General features: G+C 49.9%; 1 protein-coding gene and 1 pseudogene across 1 annotated transcript; one reads left to right on the top strand and one right to left on the bottom strand.

The window, feature by feature from the left end:
- Window positions 1-5,773: 5,773 nt before the first annotated feature.
- PRSS38 (serine protease 38) lies at window positions 5,774-10,489 on the top strand. Its single transcript, XM_004611628.1, has 5 exons — window positions 5,774-5,825; window positions 5,933-6,095; window positions 6,666-6,937; window positions 10,064-10,265; window positions 10,441-10,489. Exons 1-5 carry the CDS (start codon window positions 5,774-5,776, stop codon window positions 10,487-10,489), a joined length of 738 nt encoding a protein of 245 aa, XP_004611685.1.
- Window positions 10,490-11,498: 1,009 nt separating this feature from the next.
- On the bottom strand, window positions 11,499-12,433 carry LOC101548590 (histone H3-7-like; annotated as a pseudogene).
- Between the last annotated feature and the right edge of the window lie 440 nt (window positions 12,434-12,873).

Genomic DNA, 12,873 nt, shown 5'->3' with positions numbered 1-12,873 from the left:
AAAGAAAGAAAGAAAGAAAGAAAGAAAGAAAGAAAGAAAGAAAGAAAGAAAGAAAGGAAAGAAAGAAAGAAAGAAAGAAAGAAAGAAAGAAAGAAAGAAAGAAAGAAAGAAAGAAAGAAAGAAAGAAAGAAAGAAAGAAAGAAAGAGAGAAAGAGAGAAAGAGAGAAAGAGAGAAAGAAAGAAAGAGAGAAAGAGAGAAAGAGAGAAAGAAAGAAAGAGAGAAAGAAAGAAAGAAAGAATTTTGGGCTGCCATGGGGGCAGGCTTGAGGGGTGGTTAGGAAAATGGAGACAACAGTGGAGGGAAGATGACAGTGGGGGTGGGGGTGGGGCTGGAATATTGAAATCCTGCAACAAATGCATCAAGAATAACTTTGTAAACCACAATGTTTAAAGAGGGGAAAAAATATAAAAAGTTCATGCAGACAGAAAGTAAAATGATCACACTCACTGATTCCATGGTCATTGTTTCTAGAAAAACAAACTAAAGGAATCCACTAAAAATATGTTATAATTAACATTAGCTGAAGAGCATAAAAAATTTAAGTACAGAAATTACTTGTATTTCTATACAATAGGAACAAATAATCTGAAGTGAAATTAGGAACAACTCTTGAAATGTATCAATAAGCAATGCGGTGCTTAGGAATAAACTAGCAAGAGAAATGCAAGATTTGCAGAAAAAGCAACTTCCTATGCTTTCGGGAAGATTGATCCTGTCCCTGGCATGCCCTCCACAGCAGAGGTCAAAGAGTGTCCGACAAAAGATCCCCTGATGGTGTCTCTCAAGTCACATGATTAAGAAACTAAAACACACAGTATAAAAAGACTACTTCAGGAATAAAGGTCTGAGTTACCACACGAGGTAAAGAACCCTGACTGGCTAAGGTGCATGCTGAGGGTAAATGCAGAATGGATGGTGGGAGAGGGACATAATAAATATTAACTATTACCAAGTGACGATTTATAGAATATGACTATAGTTAATTAGATGTCTTTCCTATTTTGCTGTAAAGGGATATGTGTGTTATGTGTGTGTGTACGTGTGTGTTAGAACAATGTACAACCCCAAAGGACTTTGCCACCTCGACTGTAAACACTGTGCTTGTGTCCAAATTTTCATGACTGCATATCTTTGTATGTTAATACCTTAATAAAGTAAGTTTTGACATCAAGATGACAGTTCTATAAATAGTAAGTGACCTAAGAGAACTGAATGGGTTATGGAGAAAGCTGAAAGCTTCACTATCCATGATATTCCCAGCAGGAACCAATGTATTTAGGCATGTCAATGGGAGGAAATGCTGCCCACAGGAGTACTGAAAAAAAAAAAAACTATATGAGAAGCAGGACCAGATGAACAGTACGACTGGTAGGGCACTTAACTTGCACACAGCCAACACGAGTTCAATTCCCACCACCCTATATGTTCCCTGGAGCCCACCAAGAGTTATCACTGAGCAGAGCCAGGAGTAAGCCTGAGTGCTGCTGGGTGTGACCCCAACACAAACAAAACCGAGAAGCATTTCATCCCTAAGTGTACTGCCCACTCCAAACCTATGCAGTAAAAAAACCACTGCAGGAATCTGGAGGTTTCTGTTTGCTGCTTAGTTTTGGGTTTTGGGCCACACCTGGTGGTGTTACGGTGTGATCCTGGTGGGGCTGGGCACCATGTGGAGTGCCAGGGGTTAGGCCTGGGTCGGCCACATGCAAGGCAAGCGCTCGACCCTTTGTACTATCCACCAGCCCCTGGAGTGTTGCTGTTTTCAGAGTGAAAAGATAATCCACAAAGGCAGAATTTAGAGACCCGGATGCCAACACTGGAAGGTTGGGAGATGTTATATGCAATTTATGAAGCACAGCCACATTCTGAGCTTCCAGAATCCTGTATTAACTCCACGACCAGCAGCAGCTTTCAGGAAAGCATTTCAGACCCTCCAGAGAAGCTGGCAGGCCAGAGGGATGTCCAGATCAGCAGCTTCCCGTGACTCACCCTGCTCAAAGTAAACAAACCATTTCCACACCCCAAAGTTCCCAATCGCTTTTTATCCCAACAGTTCTAATTTCAAATGGAGGACAAAGAGATATCATATATCTAAGAAAGCCTCTGACGTGAGAAATAAACACTATATCGATCAAGTTGAAAGCAGTGATTTGGAGGAAACAAACAGTGCAAAGAAGAAAGTTGAAAATCTAAAAGGACATTTAGTTCCTTAAAATTTAGACAAGAATGGCTAACACATTCCATTTTAATCCTCCCATTAATCATCTAGAAGATTCTGAAAGTGAACAAAAAGAAGGCAACTAGTTAGGAAACTGAGGCCTCAAAAAATGAACCACTAAAGAGTTTCCTGACACATTTTCTCCTCCTCTGGTGATCAACTCAAAGTTAGGAAATGCTGCCACCTCAAAACACACACTAGAAACATACATACACATACCACCCCCCCACACACACACCCTGGAAAAATCCACACACCAGTTTACCAGCTTACACACACACACACACACACGCACAAATACAGACACACCCTGGGAACATACAGTCACACCAGTTCCTCCCACACACACACCTGCCCCCCCACACACACCCTGGAAAAATCCACACAACAGCTTACACAAACATACATACACACATACACACACACACACACACACACACACACACTGGCGCACTGGGAACATAAAGACATACCAGCTCCTCCCACACACATTAGAAATACGCCCCCAGGGAATACACACACACACATACACACACATACCCCAGCTCCTCCCACACATACCCCAGAAATGCTCAAACACCCTCAGGGAATACACACACACACACACACACATACACACACATATATCCTAGAAACACATGCACACACACCCTGGAAAAATATACACACACCAGCCCCACCCCACATACACATCCTCGGAACATATACACACATACCAGCCTCCACTCACACACCCGCAAAAATTTACACACCAGTTTATGCACACACACACATATACACATATATCCTAGAAACACAGACATACACACATACTCTGGAAACAAACACACATTTGGAACTACCACACCCCCCCTAGAAATACACAGCTGAAAACATCCTCAAACACCAGCCCACAGAAAAGCTAAGGACTAGAAAGCCACTTGCTTTGTGTGAGGCCCTGGGTTAGATCCCTGGCACCGAAAAAAAACAAAAAGTGCCTATAAAGGCCAAGGAGTGACTCACAGGGGTAGCACAGATGCTTCCATCAGATGGTCCCATGAGTACCCCTGAAAGTGACTTCCAAGCACAGAGCCAGAAGTAGGCCCTGAGCTAAGAGAAACTACAACTTTTGCCCCTCACAGTGGCTCCAGAAGCCAGGTTCATCTGTGGGATGTCTGCCACTGCATCTCCTCCTGCAGTGCAGTGAACCTCAGCATCACTCACATTTGGGGCTGAAAAGTCTCAGTTCTGACAGGACAGCCTATGCATTGTAGTGTGTTTAGCTACAATGTTTAGTGTGCACAGGGAAACCTCTGTGAGCACACACCCAGCATTTTGCAGGGTAGAGGTACACTGGTGCCAGGGATCAAACCAGGGTTAGCCACATGCAAGGTAAGTGCTTAACCCCTGTACTATCTCTCCAGCCCCTGAACCCTCAATTGTGGTAATCAAAATTGAATATAGAGGTCAGAGATGTAGTTCAAATGAAAGAGCATGCAGGTTTAATTCCAAGCACTGCTGGGTGGGCCCCTACAATAATTTTTTTCAAAAGTACCTGTATGTTGGGTTGGAGCAATAGTATAGCGGATAGGGTGCTTCCTTTGCATCAAACCTACCTGGGCTTGATCCCTGGCACCACATGTGGTCCTGTATCCCACCAAAAGTGAACACAGAGTCAGGAGTAAGCCCTTGAGAATCCCTCAGGTGTGGCCCAAACCAAAAGCAGAAGTATCCTCATATTGGCAAACAGGCCCTAGGAACATCACCTCTGGATGAGAACAATGCTCCCAGATTTATACCCAACACCCCCAGGAGGGACAGGCATCCCAGTCAGAAGTGCTCAAGTGCCTCTCCTTTCCCCAACAGGAGTCCATGCAGGGGAAGGCCAGTCGACCAGAACAGCCCTGCCGAGACTTCTGCCCAAATCTCTACCTGCTAAAGCAGATTTTAGTGGAAACTAGAGTCTCGTAAAGCTATACTCAAAACATATGAGGCACGGTTCGAAATTACTCCTCACACTTAAGTACTGGAAAACTTAATTCCAGTAATAAAAGACAGTCAATAGAGAGCAAGATGACACATTGTTTGAATTAGTGGAGAAGGATTCAAAATCGGCCATCACAGAAATTCTCTATTCACCAATTATGAACACATTTGAAATATATTAAGGTTCAAATAACATTGAAGAAAGATAAACTATTAAGAAAACCATGGAATACTGTCCAGCTATAGAAGGTACAAAGATTTCCCAGTACCTCTGCCCACATATGTGCACAGCCTCTTCTTCATCAACCAACCCCCCTCATGTTTAATTTTGCTGTGAACACAATAATGCTACAAAATATTTTTAAAATATGAAAAATACCTAGAATAGTAGTTGAAAAACTATTCCCATACTTCTCACAAATATTAGTTTTTGCTTGAGGGAAAAATAGAAGTAATGTTTTGAAGTCAAGGTTCAACGAAATTAGGTGTCTGTAAATAAAATTCTCCTGGAACACTTCTGTAAATACAGTCACAAGCACAGTATTCTCCCAAGCTCCTTTATTTTCCTCCTGTTCCATTAATTTGCTTTGTTCAAATACGGCATATTAGTAAACAGGATCAAGAAGTGGCATGATGGGGCAGGCTTGAGTGATGGTTGGGAAAATAGGAAATAATGATGGTGGGAAGTGTAATAATGGTGGTGGGATTGGGGTTGGAATATTGAATAATAAATCACTGTGAACAATTTAAAAAATCTGCATTCTTTAAAAAAAAGAAGAAATGGCATGAGATGGGGAGGCAGTATTAGCGCAGTGGGGAGGGTTTTGCCTCACACACAGCCCACCCAGGTTCAGTCCCCACCATCCCATACGGTCCCAGAGCACCACCAGGAGTGATCCCTGAGCACAGAGCCAGAAGTAAGACCTGCGCATCAACTGGGTGTGCTTCCCCCCAAAAAAATAAAAATAGAAAAGAAAAAGAAAAGAAAGAAATGGCATGAAAAACGCCACGACTGAGAATTTCTGAAGGTTGTGTGCGCAGGCGGGGAGAACATGGAGTCCAGGGAGGACGGGTGCTGGGAAAGCTGGGGACAGAGCCGGGGTCAGGGCTGGAGACAGGACCAAGGTCAGGGCTGGGGACAGGGCTGCGGCTGGGGCTGGGGGCCCAGGGGCCAGCCCGCGGGTGGACGCCTCCCCAGGGTGCCAAAAGTGATCTGCACGCCCGCCCCTCCATCCGCCCGCCCCTCCGTCCGTGTGTCCGTACGCCCGCCCACCCTCCGTCCGCATCTGCCCGTCTCTGTCCGATCCTCCGTCCGTCGGCATCTGCCCGTCCCTCCGTCCGCCCCTCCATCTGTGCCGTCACACGGGCACCCGCTGACCATTGGCCGCCCGGCCACGCCCCAGGGCCCCGCGCCCTGGCACGTCCAGTCCCCGCACGCAGTGCCTCCTGTGCCGGGAGCGTGTCCTGTGCTGGGCAGTGGCGAGTGACCCTGCGCCATGGCCAGGCCATGCCCACCGGGCCCTCGTGCCTCTCTGGCCGCGGGCCTCCTCCTGCTCCTGCTGCTCGGGACTCCCGCTCGGGTCACGACCATGACCCTGAGCCAAGCCACGAACAAGGACAAAACCCTGCCGGGTCGCGGGGGTAAGGGCCGCCGGTCGGTGGGGGGCGGCGGGTCGGTGGCCAGCACCTGCTCTCCATGCTCTCCCGGCCTCCGCCTGTGTCCTACCTGCTCTCTCCTCTCTCTGCAGAGTGTGGCCGGCCAGGCATGCAGGGGAGGGTCATGGGGGGCACGGATGCCCCAGAGGGCAAGTGGCCTTGGCAGATCAGCCTGCGCTTCGGGACCGCCCACATCTGTGGCGGGTCCATCATCAATCCATACTGGATCCTGACCGCTGCCCACTGCTTGGACGAGTGAGTCGGCTGTACAGGCGCCAACGCCTACAAATTCTGGGGTAGTGGTGCACCCCACACTACCAGGCTCAGGCAGTCGGGACTCTGGGGGTGCAGCGTGGGGAAGAGGCTCTACACACAACCCGCAGAAGCCGCTGGATGGGCAGTGAGAGTGGGCTCCGCAGGGTGGCAGAGGGGTCGGAGTGCCTGCACTTTTTCCAGCAGGCTCCCTACTCAAATTCTTTTGAGAAGTGTCTGCCACAGAAGCAGGCAGGGGTGGAGGAAACAGGGGACATTGGTGGCGGGGAATGTGTAATGGTGAAGGGATGGGTGTTGGGACATTACTTGGACTGAAACCCAACCATGAACAATTTTGTAACTGAAAAAAAATAACTGAAATTTTTTTAAAAAAAAAGGGGAATTCAGGGTGGGGGGCAGGGGTTGCTCCACCAGCACCAGCTTCCCCTGTGCTGCTCCCGGGGTTCCTCTCCCCCTGACAGACCTGATACCCGAGTGGTCACCTCCAGGCCTCTCCGGGCACTGTGCGGCACAGCACAGAACCCGCAGAGCCTCTGCTTTCTGGGCCCGCAGGAGCAGGGACGCCAAGTCCTACAGCGTGTATGCAGGCATTGTGGACCTCTGGGTGCCTGGGAAATACACCCAGCGGTTGGAGGTGCACAGGATCATCATACACCCCACCTACAAGCGGGACCACCCCGTGGGGGGCGACGTTGCCCTGCTGCAGCTGAAAAAGAGCGTTGTGTACTCTGACGCCGTGCTTCCTGTCTGCCTGACAGGCCCCAAATTGGACCTCAGCAACTTAACCTGCTGGGCCACCGGATGGGGACTCATATCCCGAAAAGGTAGGACAAGCAAGTGCAGGGCCAGTTCCTTCCTGGGGACTTATAAAAAGGCTGGGTTCGATGACACGACAGAAAATAAAGTGGCACAGCAGGTGCCTGTGGGGCCGGTGAGATCCAACAGTGGGGGCTTGCATGAAACCAACCCCAGTTCAATCCCCGGCATGCACAGGACCCCCAGACCCACACCAGGAGTGTCTCTGGGTACAAAGCCAGGAGTAAGTCCACAGCACCACTGTATGTGGCCCAAGTACAGGCTGCACTGATCTGGGGGTTGGGGGTCCTAGCCATAACACTCTCTGCCAAAGCATTTTTTAAACCCTCAGCTGGCTTTTTTTTTTCTTCTTTTTGGGTCACACCTAGAGATGCACAGGGGTTACTCCTAGCTCTGCACTCAGGAATTGCTCCTGGCAGTGCCCGGTGGACCATATGAGATGCTGAAAATTAAACCCGGGTCAACTGCGTGCAAGACAAACGCCTTACCCTCTATGCTATCGCTCCAGCCCCAATCTTCAGCTGGCTATCTTTATACAGAAAACATCTAGTTTGAGTGTGGTGTTAATATTTAGCATATTAGTAACCAATTTCAAAGGAATTTTCCTAACGAGTTAAAATTTGACTTGGAAGTAATCTTTTGCAGCTGATGCTCAGGGTAGCATATGCAGTGCCCGGGATCAAACAGGGCTTGACTGCATGCAAGGCAGATACGTACCTTAACCTCTGTACTATCTGTAGCCCAAAATAATCTTTTTTAAGTTTTATTTTAAAAACTTGATTCTAGTTTTCTCCATAAAGACCTTGTATTTTCTTTCTAGGTTTATAACTGGATACTGTAACTTTATACCTGGTAGTGCTGGGGGAAGGTGTACACAATGCGAGGGATGAAATCTAGGGCTGTCATCACTTGAGTCACATCTCCTAACCTTATGAGATTCCTTTGTTTTTGTTTTGCTTTGTTTGGGGGCAACACCTGGAGGTATAAGGGCTTACTCCTGCCTCTGCGCTCAGGAATCACTCCTGGCACTGCTCTGGGGACCATATGGGATGTCAGGTATCAAACCAAAGTTGGCCGCATGCAAGGCAAACACCCTACCCACTGTATTATCACTCTGGCCCTGATCTTTCCTCTGTTTTATCTCATTTATATTCATCATCATATTGCAGTTGCCAGGATCTTCAGTAAAGAAACTGTCTTACTGTATTTTTATCTTAATATAAATGTTTGCAATGGTTTACTATTATGTTTGTGGCCAGGTATGGAGACATCTATGCAGATGGTATGCTATGCAGGGAAAAAGTTTAACATCTGTTATACATAGTTTTTTAAGTTGACCTCAAGTTATGCTGCAACTAAATTCAAATTTGGGAAGCTCAAAGGAGCGAAGTACTGACTTATGCAATAAGAGAGCTCTTTCGGATGAGCACTGCAGATTGTGGTTCTGGTAACCCGAGCCTGTGCACTGAACTACCAGGCCACATAGCTGAGCCGAGTCTTATCAGGAGTGGTCTCTGCTGCAGGGTAGAACCTGTCCTCTCATCGGGGCTTCCGTTATGCTGACCTGGCATGCCAGTCTGTGAGCGCACAGCAGTTATACTGACATCTTCTTCCCTGCTGCTCTGATGCACCCCTTCCTTTGTGCTGTCAGCAAGGACTTTACAAGGCTTCTCATTCTGTTTCTCTAGCCTCCTTCTACCACGTGACTTCAGTACCTGTGTAGGCATGACAGGGTATTTGGTGGCACCTTCCCATTGTCCCAATCTAAAGTCCCTACTTTTAACTGACTGGAACTCCCAGCCCTGTGTGAGCCCAGGGAAAACTGATACCTCCAACCTGGCCACTTTCTGCACACAGTTGGGATGAGGTGTACTTCTACATACATGACAGGCCTGTAACAGGTGGTAGCCGTGGCACTCGGGCTGTCTCTTTATTTTGGCAAATGACTAGTTGGTTTCGGATGTCTGCCCTCCCTAAGCTTGGAACTGTGGCTCAAACAGTAAGATGAAGCCACCAGGAGTCACAGCCCTGCCTCACAGCCAGGAGAAGCCTGACTGTCCCCCTCAAGATTCACTTCCTGCCACTTACAGCAGGAGGCAGCTCCCTCCCCACTGCTCCACAAAGCCTAAGCAACTGGCCCCTGGTGGACTTTTTTTTAGGGCTGCACCTGGTTGTGCTCAGGGCTTACTCAGGGTTCTGCACTCAGGTTCACTCCTGGTGGGGCTCAGGGGACCCTATGGGGTACCCTCATGCAAGGCAAGCATCTTACCTGCTGTACTCTCTCAGTCCCAGTTTTGAACAGATTTGACCAAGCATTTTATATCTGCATTTCTGTGCCCATAACCATCTAGCTCTCCTGCTAAGTCTGTGTTGCACAGACAGCCGCAACCACAAATACCGCTGTTCACCTTTTGTAGTACTCATCAATTTCAAAGCACCCAAATTCCCCACGGACTGTGGGCTAATACACCTTCCCCAAAACTGTCCCCTTGGCAGGTATTCTGCTGGGTCTTCAGCCCAGGAGCACTACACTCCAGCCCAAGTCTAGCCAGACCACAAGGTCCCCGGCATGCAGGATCTCTAGTACCACAGGTTGGACCCATTACCGGCGATGACAGGCCTGTTTCCTGCAGATGTTCTGTTGACCACTCTTGGTCAGGGACTCAGTGTTTACTAACGGGCCTAAAGAGATCTTGCCCTTACCTCACTGAGAAACTACCATGTGATATCTGTAGCACACTTCACTGGCCCTAGCCTGAGTCCCATGATGGACAAATGCAAGGTATCAAATGTGGGGAGACCCTTGACCCTGGGTTACAGAAATGAGAATGCCAAGAATGGGGGTGGGGAGGCAGAAGGTAGTGACACGTGGCACTGATCAGGAGTAGAGGTGTGATGACTATATGCAGCAGAACCTTAAGAGCCAATGCTAAGTGTGCATCCCAGACTTGAATAACTAAATCAAGAGAGACAGAGTGGAGGGTAGTAGGGAACCTTGAGAAAATGGTGGTGTTAGTAGTAAACTGTAAAACTGTAACGGTTACAATAATTTCCGAGAGGTGAGCTTTTAGGGAGAGCGCACTGGGGACAGTCGAGAGATGACTAGTGACCGGGTCTGCACTCCGCTCCCACAGAAGAAACCACGTCAAAGCTGCAGCAGGTGCAGGTGCCTTTGATCTCACCACAGATGTGCCAGCAGATCTTCAGCCACTCCTCACACATTACGCCAGACATGCTGTGTGCTGGGGACCTGCAGGATTTCAAGACTGTGTGTGAGGTGCGCCCCCACTGCAGGGGCAAGAGCCCAGGCCTCTCCGATGTCCTGTCTTCCCGTGGGTGGGAAGGTGGTCTCAGATGGCCTAACCCATGCAGGGCACGAGAGCCATCTACTGGGTGGAAACATGAGGGTGGCTCATGAGCATATGGGACACACAGTCTTAGTCCAACATGGATTTCAGATCCAGCTGTAGCAACCCAGGGCTCCGTACCTGCCTCTCCCCTCTGCCTGCAGGACAGCACTGCAGACACTGCCCTCCATCAACTTGGACTGGCACTCGTGAGGCTGGGCCCTGGCTGCTCATCTGCAGGAGTGTCAGGCCTCAACTACTGGCTCACAGGGGAATGCTCTTTTCCAGGGTGATTCTGGGGGCCCACTTGTCTGTAAAATCGACAACAGCTGGATACAGATCGGAGTCGTGAGCTGGGGCCGAGGTTGCAAATCCCCTATGTACCCTGCAGTTTTCGCCCGCCTCACCCATTTCTCAGACTGGATCAAGGATAAAGTAGAGAAAACACCGCTGCCTTTTGAGCCTATCCCTGCTCTCTCCCCAACTCTAGTGACCACTTGCAGTGCCCTTGTGACCACACTGGCTATCACATCTTTCTGCTTTGGCTGAGATTCTCCCCGCCGCCCTCAGGGCTGCCACCTCTGTCCCTGCACAGCCCCTCAACTCCCTGAGCCTTGGTCATGATGAGAGCTGCTGGCTTGGCCCAGGTGCAGGGTTCAGAAAACAGCTGGCCATGGCCACGGCCAGGAAGACAGAAGCTAGTCTTCACAGAAGGGTAAAGGTGCTGGGGAGAGCAAGACATCTTGGCTGAGTGCTACAGGCTTGTGAAATTTGGTGAGGTATTAAACATTTACAAAGCCAGCAACCAGTCGTCCTGCATTCATCTTTCCACCCAGAACAGACAGCAAGGGCAGCCTGCCTGCAGGGGAAGTACACACCACACCTAAGGCCACACATAAGGCCACACACAGTGTTCCTGGGGGAGATCAGCGCCAAGGCAGCAGAAGGCCATCTTAAAATCTGACCTGTTGACGGGCCGGTCCCTCCCACCCCCTTCCCATACCACTGGGACCCTGGAGGCCAGGCTCACAGACTGCCTCTGGCTCCTTAACAACCATGATCCAGAGACACAAAAGAGTCCCCAAACAGAGAACCTCCCTCAGAGATTTCTCCAGACCCTGTAGCACTGTAGCACTGTCATCCCCCTAATCACCAATTTGCTCAAGCGGGCGCCAGTCGTGTCTCCATTTGTCCCAGCCCTGAGATTTTAGCATCGTAAACTTTACGCCCTCTCTCTGCGGATGCGGCACACTAGCTGGATGTCCTTGGGCATAATGGTGATGTGCTTGGCGTCCTCGGAGAGCCCCCCCAGGTAGGCCTCACGCCGTCTGCAGCGCCACAATGGCTGAGCTCTGAGAGCGCAGGTCGGTCTTGAAGTCTTGCGCGATCTCGCACACCAGCCGCTGGAACGGCAGCTTATGGTGAGCAGCTCGGTGTACGGTGCTGGGCTGATAGCAGTGCGGCTTCTTCACACCGCCCGTGGCCAGTGCGCTCCTGCGGGCCGCCTCGGTGGCCAGCTGTTTGTGGGGCGCCTTCCCGCCCGTTGACTTGCACCATCTGCTTAGTACGAGCCGTGTTGTTCTTCCCAACTCAGCTGGAGACCCCTTCAGGGTTAGGGAAATGAGACCCATTTATATATATTTTTTGCTTTTTGGGTCACACCCGGTGATGCACAGGGGTTACTCCTGGCTCATGCACTCAAGAATTACTCCTGGCGGTGCCCAAGGGACCATATGGGATGCTGGGAATCGAACCCGGGTCGACCACGTGCAAGGCAAATGCCCTACCCGCTGTGCTATCACTCCAGCCCCAATGAGACCCATTTTTGCTATTATGGTTGGCATATTTAGTATGTCACGGGTAGCTTGCCAGGCTCTGCCATGCGGGTGGGATACCCTCAGTAGCTTACCGGGCTCTGGAGGGAGGGGGGAGATGGAGACTTTTGGGGTGATCTCTAATCGTCCCTGCAGGTGTTCCCAGCCTACTGAATGTAAGCTCCTAGAGACCAGCCTGCTGTAAGAACTTGTACGCTGACAACACGTACCTGCCTGTGTCTCCGGGCAGCGCCTGGGGCATCTGCCGCCCCAGGTTGATCTCCTTGAGGTGGATGGAGTGCGCCCGGAGGTCGCTGAATAACTGGCAGAGCAAGACCCCCATCGCATATGGTCTGTGCCAGGTCGAACACCTGTGCCAAGTCCCAAGTCACTCGGTGGTTGGCATACAATGTCCTGCAATGGATAAGCCATTGCACACATTACTGTCACTGTTCCATGCTTGACGGTGTTATGACTTAGCCCAGCCGGGAGAGGCGGTGATGCTGCAGCCGCCGCAGAGGTTTTTCCTCACCCGGCCGACACTATTCTGTATTAATCCTGCAAAGCAGCAGGTGATGTCCAGTAGGAATCATGCATTCCAGCAGGATCATACGTGGAATTCCATGCCTAAAGTGCTGAGTCGTGCGTCATCCAGAGCGAGATCGTGAGCCGGGTTCGGGAGAGCATGAGGGGTTCGACCGGTGTTGGCGCCATCTTGCCTCCAGACCCTAACTATCTAAAATGTTAGAATTCCAGGAGTGCGCAGCCACTCCTGTGGCCACG

Source organism: Sorex araneus, chromosome 2 (assembly GCF_027595985.1).
Source record: "Sorex araneus isolate mSorAra2 chromosome 2, mSorAra2.pri, whole genome shotgun sequence".
In the NCBI taxonomy this organism is placed as follows: Eukaryota; Metazoa; Chordata; class Mammalia; order Eulipotyphla; family Soricidae; genus Sorex; species Sorex araneus.
Note: the sequence above shows the minus strand (reverse complement) of the source record. Positions and strands in the feature narration are given on the sequence as shown.